Source organism: Anolis sagrei, chromosome 1, assembly GCF_037176765.1.
Source record: "Anolis sagrei isolate rAnoSag1 chromosome 1, rAnoSag1.mat, whole genome shotgun sequence".
Lineage (NCBI taxonomy): Eukaryota > Metazoa > Chordata > Lepidosauria > Squamata > Dactyloidae > Anolis > Anolis sagrei.
Window position 1 is genome coordinate 170018387 of NC_090021.1, and position 22029 is coordinate 170040415.

The window sequence follows — 22029 nt, forward strand, 5'->3', positions numbered from 1 at the left end:
AATGGTGAATCAAAGTATAGCTTAATTGCACTGGTTCAATGGTCCTATTTTAGTTGGAACTAGTTGGTGATGCAGTGGGTTAAACTCCTGTGCTGGCAGGACTGAAGACCGACAGGTCGCAGGTTCGAGTCCAGGGAGAGCGTGGATGAGCTTCCTCTGTCAGCTTCAGCTCCTCATGCGGGAACATGAGAGAAGCCTCCCACAAGGATGATAAAACACCAAAACATCTGGGTGTCCCCAGGCAATGTCCTTGCAAACGGCCAATTCTCTCACACCAGAAGCGACTTGCAATTTCTCAAGTCACTCCTGACATGACAAAAAAAAAAAGTTGGAACTAACAATAAGATTTCCCCAAAAAAGAAGTACACAGGGTTCAAAGATTATTTAATCCTAGTCTCTGCACTCCAGGAATGAGTTTCTCAGTCAACTTTAAATCAGCAACCACTGTTACATCTGTTTAGGGAATGCTATTTTTTTCTAGTGCCATGCTCGAAGGAAGCAATAAGTATTTAATTAAATTTTTCCTGGCTGTATAGTTTTCCAAGGGTATTTTCAGTTATGTGCAAAATTTACACTTTTTGTAAAGAACATTTCATAGACAGAATATATTTCATTTGTACTGATACGTGCTCATATCTTTCTAGACCAGTGGTTCTCAGCCTGTGGGTCCCCAGATGTTTTGGCCTACAACTCCCAGAATTCCCAGTCAGTTTACCAGCTGTTAGGATTTCTTGGAGTTGAAGGCCAAAACATCTGGGGACCCACAGGCTGAGAACCACTGTTCTAGACTGTATGAAAGAATGCTGTTAGCATATGCAGGTGAGGTCAATACATTTTGCAAATGAGAAGCTGTTTCTAGTTTTGTACCTCACATCAATTCTCACCTGCAGCTGGAATGAGACGTTTCTAGCAGCTAACACCTTTGATGCCAAGCTTACAGAAGCTCTTTCTGATGCGGGCTGTATCACAACACTAAATTGTCATCTGATAGTTGCCATTGTTGATATCAGGAATTCAAGTTCTAGATTTGCACTGGAATTCAAGTTCTAGATTAGGAATTCAAGCTCTAGATTATGAATTCAAGTTCTAGATTAGGAATTCAAGTTCTAGATTTAGTAAGGGGAATGGGCTATTAGTCCCTTAAATGGTTTTCTTCATACCTACTCTCAGGTGTTTTCCCTTTATACGTCTCTTAATCCTGCATTGTAAACACTAACCAACCTCTTCCTATCTGGGCTCATACATTTGCCAGCCCAATACTTATTCTTGCGGTTACAGACAAACATAGCTTCTTTTTTGGAATTTATTTACATTGCGTTGTTGTAGGTTTTTCGGGTTGTATGGCCATGTTCTAGAAGCATTCTCTCCTGATGTTTTGCCTGCCTCTGTGGCAGGCATCCTCAGAGGTTGTGAGGTCATTGTCGATGGGATGCATACAGATTTTCCTATCACATATAAAAACAGCACTTCAGCAACGTAAGGATCCGTAGTATTTCAAAAAAACACTTAGAATTCCGTATGCAAACAATCTGTTTCTGTGATACTTCGCAGACTGTTTCTGACGAAATACTGACGGGATGGGACAAACTTCATGTGATGGGACCCGTTTGAAATCATTCTCAAACAGTCTCAGAAATGGAGTATTTCCTAATGTGATAAGGTTTTTTGTGTGACATTCTGCCATCTGTGTAAATAGGGTAGGGATCCTGAAGGACCAATTTGTGAAAGGTTGTATAGTGTGTAAATAAACAGTAATCATGCTGGTGTTCATTTTGGGCTCACAGTAAGTTTAATTACAATGAATGTTTCTTTGGAGCAATGAGCACCATTTCTTCAGCACTAAGTAGCTACCAGTACCTAGATTACTGCTGAGATCAATAACTGCATGTTGTTATCAACAGTAGTCTCAAATAATACTTACACACCAGGAAACTCAGCCAAAATTAAATTTTGATGATACAGTTAGACCTTTACAATTAGACCTCTGTTTCCCAAAGATTTTGTATTAATGGATTCAAACTTCCACATATTGTAAATGTTATATATATATATATATATATATATATATATATATATATATGTATATATGTCACAGCTTAATTTTGCCATGTTATGGAAAGGGATGCCATTTTACTAGGCTATTCTACATAATGCGACTTGAGCATCTGTGAATTTTGGTATTCTCAGAGATGGTGGGAAGGTTCCTGAATCAAGTCCATAGTAGGTACCAAGGGTCCACTGTAGTTTGCTGGGTCCATTTCTATCAGATCTCTGATAGAGTGATTTTCAGCACTAGATCTACACACAATGAAGAAACCTAGGATAGGTTTACCTAGAATGTAAGAGATGTTAGTTCAAGAGCCAGCTTGGGCATGCCATTAATCATTTCAGTCTTTAAATGGGCTGACAAGAATAACTAATGCAGTCCACAATTTAATATTCATGTTTTACGAAACATCGTTGGGCGTAGACTAGAGAAACTACAACACTTTCACAACATGCAATTAACTTACTGAATTACTTTTCCAAAATGTAATGATGATGATGACAGCTTTGTTTTCTGATGGTCCGGTGTACACACACTTCGTTTCATGCACAAAATTATTAAAAATATTGTTTAAAAGTACCCTCAGGCTATGTGCATGAGATGAATATAAAGCATCAATTAGTGTCATGTTTGGACTTGGGTCGTATATCCAGTATGCATTTGTATGTAAACAAATGTATTCAAAAACCCCAAAAATCTAATATTCAACACTCTTCTGGCCCCAAGCATTTGGAAGTGGCTGTATCTCTGTGGAGATGGATTGTACCCAGTTGTTGATCTTTTTTCTTTTAAAGTGTACACTGTTCACTATTTACAAGATTGTAAGAGAAATGTAATATTTCTTAATTGGGGGGGGGGTCATTTTTATGTTCAATAATAACTGAGCATGACCTCGACAACTACCTCCTAACTCAGGCTTCTCTCTAGTTATAGATTTTCCAAGGTGCTCAGTCATAGCTACGTCTGGTAATAAGGCAAAATGGTTCATGTTGAAAATGTCTGAAATTTTGAGATTCTGATTCATGTCTCTTTGTTGATTTGTGTCTTAGTCTTTATTTCATTTTCATTTCTTAAACTTTGTAACCGCAACCATTATCATCATCACCACCATCATAAAATATTTTCAGTTTTGCATCAGAAAAAATGCTGAGCCCATAAATTTAATAGTACCAACTCCAGACCAAGGGTGCTATGGTATTCCACCATCCAGCTAGAAAAGAAAATAATACAATAATACCTGAGGATGTTTTATTAGAGACCAGGCAGGACATTGCCAGCATTTAGAAAAACCCTACAGCATCTAGTTTAAACCTCTGGTATAAAAGGGTTTGGAATTCGGTATCATGGGGAAAAGCTGTCTCCACTGATGCTTTCTTGCCAATCCTTGGGCCCTTCCACACAGCCCTATTTCCCAGAATAACAAGGCAGAAAATACCACAATATCGGCTTTGAACTGGGTTATCTTGGGGCTCTTCCACACAGCCCTATATCCCAGAATATCAAGGCAGAAAATCCCACATTATCTGAGTATGGACTCAGATAACCCAAAGCAGATTTTCTGCCTTTGTATTCTGAGATGTAGAGCTGTGTGGAATCGCTCCTTTTTTCCACAAGAAACCATATTTTTCAAAATCCAATTCTCTCAGGGATAGAAAGTGAGGTGAAACCTTCTTAACAGGGACACAGACAGCAAAACACACACCACAGGGGTGTTAACCCTTCCCTGTGCTATCCTTAGGCCCCTTCCGCACAGCTGAATAAAATAAAATCCCATATTATCTGCAGTGTGGACTCAGATAACCCAGTTCAAAAAGATATTGTGGGAATGTATAGTCAAAGGCTTTCATGGCCGGAATCACTGGGTTGTTGTAGGTTTTTCAGGTTGTATGGCCATGTTCTAGAAGCATTCTCTCCTGACGTTTCGCTTGCATCTGTGGCAAGCATCCTCAGAGGTTGTGGCACCTCTGAGGATGCTTGCCACAGATGCAGGTGAAACATCAGGAGAGAATGCTTCTAGAACATGGCTGTACAGCCCGAAAAACCTAAAACAACCCAGATATTGTGGGAATTTCTGCCTTGATATTCTGGGTTATATGGCTGTGTGGAACTTTCTTTGCAACCTTGAAGGTCTGTCATCCAGTCTCTCATCCAGTCAACCTTGAAGGCCTCCCGTGAAAAAGGGTCTCCAGAAATAGAGCTGGGATGGCAGGAAACTGATACAAGGAAGTATAGATAGAACTCAGCTAAGCAGTTAATTGGTCTGACTATGAAATGCGATGTTTGAAATTGAAAATAGTTAATCGACTTCTTCAAGCCATGCAATAGCCTTATATTCATGTGTACAATATCATTTGGACACATGATGTGTTCCGTTTTTTTTTAAGTGTTGTTTTGTGGTCTACTTTCCATACTGCATGCGTTCTCCATTTGCCTCACTGTTCACCCTCATTTTGTGTTTCTTTTGTTTGTTTCCTCATGATTAGACGTCTTCTTTGTCAAAGATTCCTGCCTCAAAAGTTAGAGCAAAGTCATTGCTTCCTCCAAGACCCAGCTCAGCTTGCTCATTAATTACTACTAAAAAAGCTGCTTTGCTTGATACAGACAATTACATTACGCGGCCCTCTTCAGCGGGCCCAAGAGACTGCTTGCCATATTCAAAAACAGATGCTCAGGTAAGGCAGTGGAGGTAGCATAGAGAGTATCGTGCTCAGAGAAGACCAAAAGTGAATTTCCATAGCTTTCCAGAGCCATTTCCATGAGGTCTCACTCCACATTGCTTCAGCAACATCTGTTAAGAACTACTTGAGTGAATTGCAGGCAACAGCAAAATCCAACTTTGTTGATAGACTGTTGTCATAGTGTTAAGTTCCATTTTACAAAATATTACTGACAATGGGCAGAGTTGTTGTACACAAGCCTAGAGAAAGCCAGGTGAATGGTGGAGCCTGATGCAGTTTCTGAGGTCTGGGTATAAAGCCTAACACTTAACATGGAATTCAAGCATAGAACCAAGGCAAGGTCTTGTGTGGGAGAGACTTAGATGGGACAGAAGGATGATGGTCAGAGATTGTCTGCCAGCCTTCCTTGCCTGATTTTCAAATATGGATCTGCGGAGGTATTATTTTCACAATTCCTTTTCAATAAAGCCAGTAAGAATTTGTGTGAAAAACATTTTAACAATAACAGACAAAATGCCATGCATATTGATGGAGTGTGTGGGTATGCACACACACACACACACATGCAAATAAATTGAAATTCAACAGGATATGCAGGATGTGTAAGCTTGGGCTCTAAAATGGCATCAGAGGTTCTGAAGAAGTATTTTTCTACTCTGCCTCTATCTCCCCAAAGGGACTCGGGGGGGGGGGGGGCTTACATGGGGTCCAAGCCCAAGGCAGAATACAATTAAAAACAAAGCAAAACAATTTAGACAACATAAAACAGCGTAAAACAACATAACAATAATAGCTGGCAACAACAATAACAGCAGACTAATTTTGGAGGAAGGGGGGAGGAAAACCACTACATGAACTAGTTAAAGGATAAGTGGTTTAGTAAGGTGGATAACAATGTATAACGGCATAGGAAATATCATGGGAACAGAGTAAATTAACAGGATCAGTTAATATAGTATAGGACATCAGAAAAAGTGTGATAAAGGTGTAACAGAAAGTCAATTTGCTGATTATCTGTCTCTGTAATTGTTTGCTGAAGCAATGGTTGCTGAACATGCCAGTTTGTTCTCATGTTCAAGGGATTGATCAGATGCTGATGTGACCTGACAATAAAGAAAAGAACATTTAATTAATTAGGGACTCTTGATGGCCCCACCGTGGCATCTGTTTTAAAGCAAGGTCACTATTATTCCGTTAGATCAGTGGTTCTCAACCTGAGTCCCCAGATGTTTGGCCTACAACTCCCAGGAATCCTAACAATTAGAAAAATGGCTGGGATTTCTGGGAGTTGTAGGCCAAAACACCTGGGGACCAACAGGTTGAGAACCGGGTTGTTGTAGGTTTTTCGGGCTATATGGCCATGTTCTAGAGGTATTCGCCTGCATCTATGGCAAGCACCCTCACTACCTCTGAGGATGCTTGCCATAGATGCAGGTGAAACGTCAGGAGAGAATGCCTCTAGAACATGGCCATATAGCCCGAAAAAACCCACAACAACCCAGTGATTCTGGCCATGAAAGCCTTCGACAATAGGTTGAGAACCACTGGTAGATGATATCAAAATTATTAATTTTTAAAAGTGGAAATAACAATATTAGAAGCAGTGAATCTGTTGAACATTTCAATTGAGATAGACAATTCTGCATATTTAAAAATGGTGAGCAATTACATATTTGAGCAATTACATCTTTAAGCATTACCCAAAACAATTCTTTCCTTCCTCATGAAATACACATACTATTGGAGATAAAATCTCTGAAACAAATCTTATAAAACCAAAGAAATAAAGAGCAATAGAGAAAACAGTACAACGGGAAGATCTATCCCGCCAGTTACGCCAAAGCCAGTTAGCCCCAGGATGGTTTCCACAGGCACACACATACACACACTAGTGCTGTGGAGATGGGAGAGAAGTGCAACTGTCCAGAACTACTGAATGCTTCTCACCCCTCTTCCTTCCCTAATCACCCTGTCACCACAACCAATGTCACTCCAGGCAACTGTTGACTGGCAAGACTCATGCTGTACATGGAGACTGTTGCAATACAGAGAATGTGAAAGGACAATAAGCACTATCCGATGTCTCCTGCCCATCAGAGCCCAGGAACCATGGCATGGGAATGTAAACAATTGTGTCTGGTGCCATCTTGGAATCTGTCCAACTGTTTACATGGATCCAAAGTTCCCAGAGTTTAAGGATGCTTTAAGGTGGTCTAATCCTGCCTTACCTTAGCTCAGCTTCATGTGGTATTTTGCCACCACAGAGCTGATCAAGGTACCCTTCACATTAAGATCTCAGTGTAGACATGCCCAAGGCCATTTTAGAAGAATTTCAAAATAATAAGGAAAATTCAGCAGGGTTTTTGCATTCTTGAATCAAAAGGAAGAGTGTTCAAAAGGTGTTCCTCACTACTGATCACAGTGGTTTTCCATATGTGCAAAGTATTCTAGTCCGTCTTTCTGGAAATTGCATTCAAGAGGTAACACATCCAGCTGCTCCCTTTCCTATAACATACTGTATATACTCAAGTATAAGCCGACCCGAAGATAAGCCAAGGCACCTAATTTTACCACAAAAAACTGGGAAAATTTATTGACTCGAGTATAAGCCGAGGGTGGGAAATGCAGCAGCTATTGGTAAATTTCAAAATAAAAATAGATACAAATAAAATTACATTAATTTTATCAAGAGGTTAAATGTTTTTGAATATTTAAGATAAGACTGCCCAACTCTGATTAAATCATTCTGACCTTCTTCAATGTAAATGTGTTTTTGTATCCTTCCAATAAAAATAAATGGATTAAAATAATAAAGGTAATAATAATAATAGAGTAATATAATGGAAATATTAACAATAATAATAAATAGAGTAAATAATGAATGCAATAATAACAACAATAAAGTAAAATAATAAACGTAATAATAATAATGCATTTATTATGTATTTATAACAGAGTAAAATAATAAATAACCTTGACTCGAGTATAAGCTGAGGGGGACTTTTTAAAGCCTAAAAAAAAGGTCTGAAAAACTAGGCTTATACTCGAGTACATACAGTAATTAGACCTTTTCTCCATCTCTTAAATTTTCCAGACTTAGATTAAAGCCAAAGATCCCACTCACAGTACATCCAATTTGAGCTGGAAGTTGATGCTAGTTTTGAGAGCTGAATGTGGTACAAGTTAGGTATGGTTTGACCGTGATGTCTTCAATCATGTCACTATAATGTCTGGTTAAAGTAATGTGGCATATTTATCATTTCTCAAATGCCTTTCCAAACCTGCTTGACTGGAGACAGCAAACAAATGGATGGAATAGTATTATCTATTGCATCACGTTCACGTCTCTTAGCAACTATTGTCAGACTCCAACTCAGCTCCACAAACCTAGGAACTGAGTTTACAGTGAAGTCTGCAGTTGTTTCCACGAACACCAAAATCCATGGGTACTCTACTTTTCTTATATACAGTTTTGTAGTAACATTGCATCCCTTATATAAAATGGAAAAATCAAGATACATTCGATTTTTGGAATCTTTTTAAAAACATTTTCAAGTCTGGATCCAGAAGCCATGGACATGGAGAACCAACTGTACTCACAGGCCAGGCCTGTAGCCAGGATTTCGATTTTGGGGGGGGGGGGGGCTGAGTCTGAGTGAAAGAGGGTCTACCCTAGCAAACCTTTTGTTACCCCAATACCCCCATGCATATGGGGTATATTGAATATGGTGATCAGATCATGATATGAATAAACATAACAGTTTAAATAATGCACCAGTAAGGCCTTTTCACGAACCACCATGAGAATTTCGGGGGGGGGGGGGCTGAACCCCGGCTACATGCCTGTCACAGGCACAGGAACGTAGTTCCATAGGTGAAACACAAGTATACCAATTTTTCAAGCAATTTGTGGATTACACTGTTTTGCTTCAGTAGCACAAGAATGCTTTTTCATGCCTTTATGCCTATGTCTATGTATGTAAGAGAGGAAGAGTTAGTTTTAAAATTAGTTTCAGTCTGGAGCATGATGGTGTGATTTTGACTTCATGCTTTCAATATAAAAATACTTGGGTTGCTCCTGACACAGTTAAAATTAAGCCAGCAATTCTTCCATCCATCCTCACACCCCAAAGTGCTCTCTGCTCTCTATTCAACTGGCTTTGAAGTCCTTGTTAACACTTTTTACTAATGGCTGCTTCAAGTGATATGAAGTAAACATTAGATTCTCCTAGGTGAAGCATGTCTTTCTTGGTGACTGCACTTTTGGAAGTTCAACTAACCATCTTAATCTGATCTTCCATGACTTGACGTAGTTCTAAAGGGGCTGCTGGAAGAAGACTGATGTTGACTGAAATATAACCTTGAATGCTAAACTTTTTAAACATGTCTCATTTAAAGCAAAACAATTGCCTTTCATTTCTACTAGGATGGAATACTCAAGAGTCCTGAAAAGCGTTCCTCTTTACCAAGACCTTCTTCTATTCTTCCCACCCGGAGAGGCATATCAGCAGACAGAGAACGGGATGAGAACTCTTTCTCCCTGAACAGCAGTATTTCATCAGTACGACGGACCACCAGTATGTGTCTTTTGCTAAACACTCCCTTAAAATTGCTGGATCCTCATTTTCATGGGTTTGGGAGATTGCCTGTATGTAGATATGTTAGCTAATCTCCATGTATATATAAGTTTGGGTCAATACATTCAAATCAGTTCGTAAAATCAACAGTGCCTCCTTTGTTATCTCCCGTCCTTAGACACCATTCCAATGCCTTTTCATCCTATATAATTTTAGCAGTTATATTTCTACTAACTGCCATGGTTATGTGTAAGAAATCCTAAGTTTGACAGTTGATTGGCCTTTGGAACCCTCAACCAGAGAGGTTGTCTCTGACTGAACTTCCGAACCTTAGGAAGTTTCCACACGATGAAGCCTGTGGCATCATGGTGCTATTATTGTGTAGTGTGAAAGGATTCCCAGTTAACCTATAACCTTCAAATGTTCTCTTCAACATCTATGTCAGTCAGCATCATAGAACTCTCCACATCCTTAGGCTACTAATAGAAAGTCACAACGTATCCACATACTATGGCATACTCAGACATGCAGTTAGACAGGGTCAGCCATTCCTATAACCTGTATGACTAACATTAATGTAGAGCTCTGCATTTCAGCTCTCCTGCACTGTCTATGCTGCACATTATCCCATCCAAGATTCATATGGATTATAGTGCAATCAACTCTTCTGGAGGCCCTTCCAGACAGGTTCTATATCTCAGGAATTGATCTCAGGTTTTCTGTTTACTCCAGATTATCTGGCAGTGGGAACTCAAAAAATCCAGTTTAATTTGATTCTGGGATATAGGGCCTGTCTGGAAGGGCTCTGGGACTTAGATGGAATGTGAGTGTTGATACCGATTGGGCTGCTAGAGGTGAGTATGGAGAATAGATTGCTAGAAGATAAGGATATGGCTAAATGGCACCTAAATGGTGAGCATCCTTTATCCAGATTTCCAAAATTTAAATTCTCCAAAATCATCCACAGAGATAGTAGAACCATTGCTTCTTGATGGGTCAGTCTGTACAAACTTTTTTTCACACAAAATTATGAAAAATATATATAATTAGTTTCAGATTATGTGTATAAGATATATATGTGTGAAACGTAAATCAATTTTGTGTTGAGACTTGGGTCTCATCAACATTCTATTTCTGAAATGCTGGTCCTAAGCATTTCAAATAAAGAATACTCAACCTGTACCATTCAATTGTGGGAGTTTTTCTTCCATTATACTATGCCTCAGATTGGCCTAGATATCTCTAATTGCTTTTAACCTAGTTTAGATTTCAACTAAATGTTATTTAATTGTTGAAATGTTTAAGGTATTGAATTTTGCCTCTGCTGTAAGCTGCCTTGAGTCCCCTTCAGGGTTGAGAAGGGTGGGATATAAATATAGTAAATAAATAATAAATATTATTTATTATTTATTATAACAGTTTCATTTTGAATCCTTTCTTAGACATTTTTTTAAAACTAACTTTGGTGGCATCTTGTTATTTCCTCCTCTATTTTGCTCCCTTGTTCTGCTAGACTTAAATGAACAGCCTTTTTCAAAACAGTTGACATGTGATTTCTTTGTTAGTGCATTGGCTCCAATTGAATCTGTGGCAATCTTCCCACTTGTGGAAGTAGCAACTGTGATTTGAATATCTCTAGGGAGGGCAGAAAGCTTTCAAGCGGACTAATCATTTTGCTTATATTTTCCTAATTATTTCTACGTATAACATGTCCATAAGCACTATTAAATAATAATAATAATAATAATAATAATAATAATAATAATAATAATAATAATCTTTATTTATACCCCTCCACCATCTCCCCAACGGGGACTCGGAGTGGCTTACATGGCGCCAAGCCCGAACAACAACTTCAATATAAAAATACAAATTGCAGTAAAATAAACAACACAACATTAAAGTGTAATACATCAAAATATATAAAACAGTATACACAGAGCATAGAAACCAAACAAATGACAGAGAGCGGGCCGTATGTACATAAAATCAATTTTTAAAAAACTCTGGGTGAGATAAGGGGGCAGAACTAATTGAAAGGCAGAACTCATAGAGAGACAGGAAAATAAACAAACCTTCATGGGGGGGGGGGACTCCTGGGACAAGAACGTTGAGGGAGCAATAGAATAATAATAATAATAATAATAATAATAATAATAATAATAATAATAATAATTTATTTATACCCTGCTTTATTTATACCCTGCTACCCTGCTACCATCTCCCCAAGGGACTCGGTGTGGCTTATACGAGGCCGAGCCCACAATACATCAGCAAAAAAAAAAAAAACAGCAGTAATACAAAACAATAAAGTAAAGCTCATAAACAAAAAATAGGCAGTAAACATCGACAATAACACAATAACATTTAAAAACCAGTGGCTGGGCCCAATGTAATAGTTAAAATTTTAAAATAATGCTGGACAAGACCAGGTGAAATATAACTAGGATAGAATTATAAATTATGTAGCTACTCTTATGAGGACAGTGTTCCATGAAAACCTGAGCATCATGGTTTCAGTGTCCATCTGTTAATGTATATGTTTGGTTTTATCTTATGTATGTATATGTGGCATTAAATCGTGCCTTTTCTGTGAGTTGCCCTGAATCCCCTTAGGGGTGAGAAGGGTGGGATATAAAACAGTAAATAAATAAATACATACATTATCTACACAGGATCAGAGCCTATTAGAAGCCGGACAGGAAAGAGTGGCACATCAACCCCAACTACTCCAGGATCCACTGCCATCACTCCTGGCACACCGCCTAGCTATTCCTCCCGTACTCCAGGCACTCCTGGCACCCCTAGCTATTCTAGAACCCCTCACACTCCGGGTACTCCCAGATCTGCTATTCTGGTCCCCACTGAGAAGAAAGTCGCTATCATCCGCACGCCTCCAAAATCGCCAGGCACCCCGAAGCAACTACGACTCATCAACCAGCCACTGCCTGATCTCAAGAATGTCAGGTCCAAAATCGGGTCAACAGACAATATCAAATATCAACCTAAAGGAGGACAGGTAAGACTCTCAAACTAACAGTTACCCCAGTAGTTGTAAACAGCATCACAAGTTTTGTTAAAGTGCTCTTTTTTCCTATAACAATGGTTTTAAGGGAAAGATGAACCAATATGGCTCTCCTGAAAAAGTGGGCCTCTTTCTTTGAATCTCCTTTCAATACAATTCTTCAGATACAGAGTTTGCTTAGAATTTGGATTCTTCTGATTCATTTGAGTAACAGAGTTGAAGGCTGCTCTACTTTAATGGAAATCGTACACCATCGCTAGCATTTCATTTGGATAATTTCATGTACCTGGCATTTGGAGAAGAACTGGCCACATTAGTGCGTCTTGAACCAATATGCAAGCTAGAGCACTTTTACACTTTTAGCATTCACACTTTTAGAATTTTGTATTGGATTTCTCCAAGCAAAAGAAAATCACACAAATGTGCACATGTTGGAGCTCAGAAAAGTAGCCCAGAAAAATTAATTCAATGTAGTGAAAAATACAAATCAGGAATATATATATATATATATATATATATACATTCTCTTGTTTTCTTTTTTTTCCAAATTTTTATTTTAGTGAATACATCCTGTCAATTAATAAACTTTTGCCATACACAAAGCAAGATTATCTTAACTAGCCGCACAAATGTGTGTGTGTGTGCATACAGAGAGTTCCAAAAAATGTATACATCTTTCATCACTTATAAGTCTAGAATTTATTTTTTGCGTTTTTTTTTGTTTTTATTATTTTATTCATTTATATTCTGCTTTTCCCCTAATATCAAGATTTAGTGTAGTTTGCAATACATTAAAACCAGAACAAATTATAAACATAGAGAAACATGAGTAAACTAGATACAAAATTATTGAAAACACCTTAGAGAAGATAAAAGATGGGTTGTTGTAGGTTTTTCGGGCTATATGGCCATTTTCTAGAAGCATTCTCTCCAGACATTTCACCTGCATCTATGGCAAGCATCCTCAGAGGTTGTGAGGTCTGAGGATGCTTGCCATAGATGCAGGCAAAATGTCAGGAGAGAATGCTTCTAGAACATGGCCAGTGATTCCAGCCATGAAAGCTTTCGACAAGATAAAAGATCTTGTAAAACTACACCTCCCACAGCATTGAGTCATGGCCCTGAAAGTGGAGCTAATCTGCCTTAATTCTATAGTGTAGATGTATCCTTTAAGAATAGGAAGGCAAATTATAAACGATCGGTATTTCATGATAGAAAAGGTATTTTAGCTCAGATAGAGCCAAATTAAATCAGCAGTCAAATCATCTCTTGCTAAATTGTATCTCAAGAGACTGCAGGTTGAATGCTGCATTTTAAAATAGTTCCCAACATGTTTTAAAAATCTCTGTCCCTAGGCATCTGGCATTGTCAAGGAGAAGTGTCTTAGCCTTATAATCATCTGATCTGGTAGTGATCTGCATTTTAAAAATATTATGAACTAGCCGTCCTCTGCCACGCATTGTTGTGGCCCACATGGGGTTTCTGTGTGGGAGGTTTGGCCCAATTCTATTGTTGGTGGGGTTCAGAATGCTCTGTGATTGTAGGTAAACTATGAACCCCAGCAACTACAACTCCCAAATGACAAAATCATTTTTTTGAGTGAAGGACATACATTGGGTTATTAGGTGTCTTGTGTCCAAATTTGGTGTCAATTCCCCCAGTGGTTTTTGAGTTATGTTAATCCCACAAACGAACATTACATTTTTATTTACATAGACTAGCTGTCCCCTGCCACATGTTGCTATGGCCCACAGGGGGTTCTGTGTGAGAGGTTTGGCCCAATTCCATCATTGGTGGGGTTCAGAATGCTCTGTGATTGAAGGTGAACTATAAATCCCAGCAACTACAACTCCCAAATGTCAAGATTCTATTTTCCCCAAATTCCACCAGTGTTCACATTTGGGCATACTGAGTATTATTGTAGAGTTTGGTCCAGATCCATCATTGCTTGAGTCCACAGTGATCTCTGGATGTAGATGAACTACAACTCCAAATCCAAAGGACACTGCCCACCAAACCCTTCCAGTATTTTCTGTTGGTCGTGGGAGAACTGTGTGCCAAGTTTGGTTCAATTCCATCGTTGGTGGGGTTCAGAATGCTCTTTGATTGTAGGTGAACTATAAATCCCAGCAACTACAACTCCTAAATGACAAAATCAATTTTTTGAGTGGAGAACATAAATTGGACTGTTAGGTGTCTTGTGTCCAAATTTGGTGGCAATTGCCCCAGTGGTTTTTGAGTTCTGTGAATCCCACAAACGAACATTGCATTTTTATTTATGTAGATAGTGTAACCAAATCACTGACATTCTGCAGTTGTTCATCCTGGCAAAAACTTCAGCATAATTCAGGTGAATGTGAATATTTTGATTTCATACACAGCAGAGAACAAAAAGAACCTTGCATATTCCCTCGACGTCTCCGAGAAAGTACACATCATAATATGGCATTGTCACCATGGTTGCGGTTTGTCTCTCGAGAAGTCTCTATTTGGCTTTACCTAGGGCTCCAGACAAAAGAGACTGTATATCTTATACTGCAGCAGAAGAGAAGTGTGTGTTTTTCTTCTTAAGGGGTTTCTGGATAAAAAGAATCAATTTTTGGCAAAACTTGAAGGCTTCTTGCTCTTGGGCATATCTGACGCGTTTCAGATGGAGTCTGATGTGCTTTCTGTCAGAAAAAAATACTGCAAGGAAAGGCATTTAAAAGCAAGCCAGCAATTGTAATGATTGGTAAGATGGCCCAAGGAAAATAAAGAGATAATTCTGATCCTATGCCATGTATTATTTTCTCTTTGAATGAGTTTTCGCCTAAAATCTATGTATAGTATAAAGAATAAAGAAATACCCTATCATGTTTTTGTGACAGGTGAGACTGGCAAAGGCAGCTCTGAAAGACGGGGTGTATCTTAGATCCAGATACTTCCAGTAGGCCCACAGACTTAACTTTTGCAGAATTGATTATTCCTGGATTTTATTGATATGGTCACTTAGGAATCTCTGTGATGTCCAGTTCTATTCTATGGTTAACTTTCATTGAAGCTTGACTATTGAGTTACACTGGAAGATCTTGAGATTTCCAGAGAAGTGATATTTCAGGTTTGTTTGTTTTTTAAGTGTTTTATTTCCACTTTTACAAGGATCCTGTATCCCTAACTCCAAGTGGATGTATACTTTTTTATTATTATTATCAGCATATATGCAGGGTGGGCTGTTGTAGGTTTTCCGGGCTGTATGGCCATGTTCTAGAAGCATTATCTCCTGACTTTTGCCTGCATCTATTATGGCGCAGTGGGTTAAAGCGCTGAGCTGCTGAGCTTGTTGACCGAAAGGTCGCAGGTTCGAATCCGGGAGGCAGTGTGAGCTTCTGCTGTCAGCCCCAGCTCCTGCCAACCTAGCAGTTCGAAAACATGCAAATGTGAGTAGATTAATAGGTACCGCTCTGGCGGGAAGGTAACAGTGCTCCATGCAGTCATGATGGCCACATGACCTTGGAGGTGTCTACGCTGTTCAGCTTAGAAATGGAGATGAGCACTACACCCCAGAGTCGGACACGACTGGACTTCATGTCAGGGGAAGACCTTTACATTTACCAATGGCAAGTATCCTCAGAGGTTGTGAGGTCTGTTGGAAACTAGGTTTATTTATCTGTGGAAAGTCCAGGGTGGGAGAAAGAACTCTTGTCTGTTGGAGCTAGGTGTGAATGTTTCAATTGGCTACCTTGATTAGCATTTGATGGTCTGACAGTTTTTAGGTGTGCCCTGTTAGTGCCTGGGGGCATCCTTTGTTGAGAGGTGATTCGCTGTTCCTGATTGTTTTCTTGTCTGCAGTTCCCCCGTGTTTGAGTTTTGTTCTTTATTTACTGTTATAATTTTAGAGTTTTTAAATGCTGGTAGCCAGATTTTGTTCATTTTCATGATTTCTTCCTTCATGTTGAAATTGTCCACATGCTTCTGGATTATTTATTTATTTATTACAGTATTTATATTCTGTCCTTCTCACCCCACAGGGGACTCAGGGCGGATTACAATGTACATATACATGGCAAACATTCAATGCCATAGACACACAACATATATAGACAGACACAGAGGCAATTTAACATTCCAGCTTTTTCATGAGGGTATTCTGGCCACCAGGGGAGCTGTTGCTTCACTGTCCATTTGTGACCCCAATGACGTACTTCCTCATTCTTTGCAGGTTTGCTGGAGATTTTTATGGCATCGTAAATTAGTTAAATTAGCCTCCCTGTGTAGGCGGTACCTAAATTTCCTACTTGACAGATGCAACTGTCTTTCGGGCTGCAAAGGTCGACAGCAAGCTACACAAATTGGTTGGATGCTTACTCTGACCCGGGCTGGCTTTTGGTCAGTAGTGATCTTAATGCAGCTGACTCCCAACCAGCTGTGCCATAGTCCCAGTGGCTTCTCTGTGTCGCCTGACATGGTAGTTTCAGTAGCTTCTCTGTGTAGCCTGACATGGTAGTTGTTAGAGTGGTCCAGCATTTCTGTGTTCTCAAATAATATGCATATATTCAGGATGTTTTTAAATGTATTGTGACTATGGGAGTACATCTTGGACCATTAACAATCAAAAGGTGTGGTTTTTGCTGAGAATAGTAATTATGCATTTGGCTCCCCTAGCTCCTTCCATAATAAACCTAACAAAATTTCTGTCATCATAGTTTTCTAGATTGCTCCTTCTGTTACCTCAAATTTCTATGATTAGCTGCCAGTGATATGCCGTATACTGAAGGATAGGAAATGGGAAATGTCTAGAATAGATCACATGTAGAAGTTACTCAGTAGGAAAATGCCTTGTGAGAACAACTCATACTTTCCTATTTCAGTGGCTGTGGCATATTTAGTAGGCTTGGGTGATCAAGAAAAAAATGTTTCTAAACTCGTTTTGGATGTAAGGGGCACTGGCGATTTGATTTTGAAATAATTTCTGAAATTTTCTTGAAAAAAAGATCGAAAATGGCAGAAATCCGAATAGCTTCATTTGCTTCGTTAATGGAAAGTGCCCCTCCCTCCCTCCCTCCCTCCCTACAGAACCATTAAGTAACGTTGACAAAGTCAGAAAGCCTAAACAAACAGTTTTAAAATCTCGCGGTTTCCCTTCCCTGGCTGGCGGTGAACGGTGAAGGGCGATGCAGAGGGACGAGGTGGGCATGGCTAAGAAAAGCTTTTCCTGAAGGCCACGCCCCCAGTGGCCTTCAGGAAGCGCTGTCAGTGCTTAGCCACGCCCAGCTCGTCCCTCTGCATCGCCGCCAGGGAAGGGAAACTGTGGGATTTTGAAACTGCTTAAAATCTCGCAGTTTCCCTTCTCTGGTGGCGATGAAGAGAGACGAGGTGGGTGTGGCTAAGCAGTGACAGCTCTTCCTGAAGGCCACTGGGGGCGTGGCCTTCAGGAAAAGCTTTTCTTAGCCATGCCCACCTCGTCCCTCTGCATCGCCCTTCACCGTTCACCCAGTGTAGATAGGGCCTCACACTCTTAACCACTGTGCAATGTTAGATCAAATTATACTTGAAGCTCAAGATTTCTAGAAACCAATTAAGTTCCAGTAAATAAATATTTTCAGAAATCAGTAAAAGAGATCCTTCAATGTAGCAATGAATCTGGTTGGTGTCCTTGTTTTAATATTGATCCACTATGAAGAAAACAGAACCTAAAATACTTTGCTCTTGATATGTATTTTGGATAAGTGATACTTTCTTCTCTCTCTCCATATGTGTGTGTATGTGTATGAAGAGTGAAGAGAGAGGGGGCCAGGGGACAGTTCTACCTTGTCCCCTGTGCTATGCTAATAATATAATATAATATAATATAATATATTGTATATACATATAATATTTATAATATTATAATGTAATACAATATAATACTAATAATACGATATAAATATATTTTTATATTACATGTAATGTTACTAATAATATTACAATATAATGGTATAGTACAATATCTATATAAATAAAAATGTAATTAACTCACAAACCACTGGATGAATTGACACCAAATTTGGGCACAAGACACCTAGCAACCCAATGTATGTCCTTCACTCAAAAAATTGATTTTGTCATTTGAGAATTGTAGTTTCTGGGATTTATAGTTCACCTACAATCTAAGAGCACTCTGAACCTCACCAACGATGGAATTGAACCAAACGTTGCACACAGTTCTCCCAAGACCAACAGAAAACACTAGAAGGATTCCATGGGCATTTACCTTGAGTTTGGGAGTTGTAGTTCAACAACATCCAGAGAGCACTTTGGACTCAAACAATGATGGATCAAGACCAAACTTGGCACAAACACTCAATATGCCCAAATGTAAACCTTGAGTTTGTGAGTTGTGGTTCACCTACCTTCAGAGAGCACTGTGGGCCCAAACAATGATGGATCTGGACCAAACGTGGCAGGAATATTCCATTTGCCCAAATATGCACACAAATAGAGTTTGGGGAAAATATACCTTGACACTTGGGAGTTGTCGTTGCTGGGATTTATAGTTCACCTACAATCAAAGAGCATTCTGAACCCCATGAATGACAGAATTGGGGCAAACTACGCACACAGAACCCCCATGACCAACAGAAAATACTTAAGGCCACCCAGTCCAACTCCCTTCACCAGGGCAAGAAAATGTAATCAAAGCCCTCCTGACAAAGAGCCATCCAGCCATAGAAATAGATCGATGTATATGATTCACACGCACACAGATATAGTCTCGTAGATTTGAAAGGGACCCCTAAAGAAGGACAACGATATGTTGCATGTTCCAGAATAGGCAAACCAGACAATCTCCACATCAACACTGACAAAGAAACTACAAGAAATACTGCTTACCCACAAGCAGAAAGAAATTACATATATTAGAAACCAACACTTTCTTATTACTTTATTTTCCAGATCACCAGACTGGGCCACAGCAATGCGTGGCAGGGGATGGCTAGTAGTAATATATAATGCTGATATGTAAATATATAAATGCTGATAGTAATATATAATGCTGATATTGTACTATGCTAATAATTTAATATATGGTATATGTGTGTGTGTATGTATGTATATATATATATATATATATATATATATATATATATATATATCTTGTAAGCCGCTCTGAGTCCCCTTCGGGGTGAGAAGGGCGGCATATAAATGTCGTAAATTATATGTATAATACAGAAAAATGGTCTGTAGCCTTCTGCCTCTGTGGATAGTAAACCTAAGTCCTATTGACTGTGCCGTCTCCTGTTTACTGCCAAAAGACTTTGGAGTCAACAGGAATGTCAGAATTGGCCCCCTGAGGAGCATATTAGCATTGAAAGTTATGCACACGTATTCAGAAGAGAATAACCCCTGAGGTGTACATGAATTTTCATAAACCTTTCCGGAGATTGCATATATCAGGCTCATAACTCCAGTTGCATAAGATGTCAAGAATATTGCACTAGTAAGCAAGGAAAATATAGGGAAGAAAACCACTTTTAACATTCCAGTTGTATGTTTTATATTGGCTTTAAAAAGGAGAATTACCCTTTGAAAGTATAGAACTATTAACAACCTTCAAGGTCATCTATGATAGCAGGGGAAAACAATACCCGCTGTATTACTACTTGACATTTAACATGTGAGCCAGGAAAATGAATTGCAAGGTACAAGTTTTGACTCAGCAGCCTCACCAAAGGTAACCCCAATTCTTCAGTGTTTTAAGGTGATTGCTTCTTTCAAGGCTTGCAGTGAAAAGCAATGCTCTGTCAGAGATGAAGAAGCGCAGCTCTGAAATGTTTTCACAGCTAGTGCTTAACTGTGAAATGTGTGAAGTATGAATAAAGTGCCCTTGAAATGTATTTCTCTCACCAAATGAGCATCCCAAGGAAAAAGTAGTTCTGTTTATAGGCAGACTTGAGCCCCATCTCTTTTTATCTATGAATTAGGCTTTGGGGTTCTTGCAAGGAGCAAAAAGAACTCTTTTCCTGTTTGCCGTTTATTGTTATGTTTAGCTGGAAGGTTGTTAGCATTGCCAAACGAATGACAATGTGCAGATATTTCATATTTCCCTGTTTGATGGTCTTTTTGTAGTAAAAAAGAAGACTGAACGTTTCATTAAAATAGAAGCAGTAGTGTAAAAATGCAAGAGGGTTACAAGTGGAAAATGATTACATCTAGAACCCTATAAAATTCAGTGGATGAAGCAGGACTATTACACCAGGGAAGCCTCACCTGGGGTGTATCCACACAGCAAAATTATAACTGTTTGACTCCACATTAACTGCCATAGCTCAGTGCTTTGGAATTCTTGGATTTGTAGTTTAGTGAGATATTTGCCCTTCTCTATAAGAGTTCCCGTGCTACAATAAACTACAGATTTCAGGATCTCATTAGATAGAGTATGGCAATTCACTATTCTGTTCTGTGGATATATTTTTTTTTGTCGTGTCAGGAGCGACTTGAGAAACTGCAAGTCGCTTCTGGTGTGAGAGGATGTTGCCCAGGGAATGCCAGGATGTTTTTTTGAGGTGTTACCAGCCTTGTGGGAGGCTTCTCTCATGTCCCCGCACGGAGAGCTGGAGCTGATAGAGGGAGCTCATCTGTGCTCTCCCCGGATTCGAACCTGTGACCTGTCGGTCTTCAGTCCTGCCGGCACAAGGGTTTAAGCTGATTGCTGTGTATGTTTTTTGAACAGCAATATCCGCCTCCTTAACCACACTAAAGAACAGGGTAAACCCAATCCTCATTGTTTCATGCCTTGCAATATTCTAATCTCCACTTGGTTTCTTCCTTTGAAAGATAAATTTATGTATATTTCTCCCATTGTTTGAAAAATAAATCTTTTGAAGTAATCAGTACCTTCTGGAACACAAACAGCATTCTAAGTAACACATTCATTTTTAATACTGGGCTTCTCTCCCATGGAGACATATACACAGTCTCTCACTTTTGCATATTCTTCTTCAGTTCATCCCACAACTTAACATAGTTATTGTGAAGTATTATAGTATCCAGTGTTTCTCAACCTGGGGGTCAGGACCCCTGGTAGGGTCATGAGGGGGTGTCAGAGGGGTCACCAAAGACCATCAGAAAACAATCTTTTCTGTTGTTCATGGGGGTTCTATGTGGGAAGTTTAGCCCAATTCTATTGTTGGTGGGGTTCAAAATGATCTTTGTAGGTGAACTATAAATCCCAGCAACCACAATTCCCAAATGTTAAGGTCTATTTTCCCCATCACTGCAGGCACTGGCTCTTACTTCCTGAGGCAAGCTGCCTCCTCCTTCATTGATGGTTTCTCCTGGAGCCAAGACTCCTCTCTGAGATAAAAATGGGTGTGATCGAAACAACAAGCGTGAATGGGTGCAATTTATTTTTCCCTGGACTGGAAGAAAATATTATCTATTTCATTACCTTTCCAGTTGATGCCTATATTCTTATCCATTTTGTATCTTTCTTGTTGTTGTCTATACTGAAACCATGAAAATTGTATGCCCTTTTCTTGTAGTTGGCTTAGATTAGGGATCTTCAAACTTCTTAAACAGAGGGCCAGGTCACAGTTCCTCAAACTGTTGGAGGGCCGGATGATAATTTGAAAAAAAAAAACCATGAATGAATCCCTATGCACACTGCACATATCTTATTTGTAGTGCAAAAAACACTTAAAAACAATACAATAATTAAAATGAAGAACAAGTTCAACAACTATA

The 22029-nt window shown here is 39.2% G+C and overlaps 1 protein-coding gene across 21 annotated transcripts in view; it reads left to right on the top strand.

Moving 5' to 3' along the window:
- MAP2 (microtubule associated protein 2) overlaps positions 1–22029 on the top strand; it is a 395260-nt gene that overhangs the window by 354613 nt on the left and 18618 nt on the right. For 14 of the 21 annotated variants that reach the window (XM_067470260.1, XM_060782323.2, XM_067470268.1 and 11 more), the window contains 3 exons: positions 4531–4719; positions 9152–9302; positions 11978–12321. In XM_067470260.1, coding sequence (XP_067326361.1) covers positions 4531–4719; positions 9152–9302; positions 11978–12321 — 684 coding nt within the window. The remainder of the gene's footprint in view (positions 1–4530; positions 4720–9151; positions 9303–11977; positions 12322–22029) is intronic. The other 7 variants (XM_060782357.2, XM_060782384.2, XM_060782452.2 and 4 more) reach the window with 1 other exon arrangement.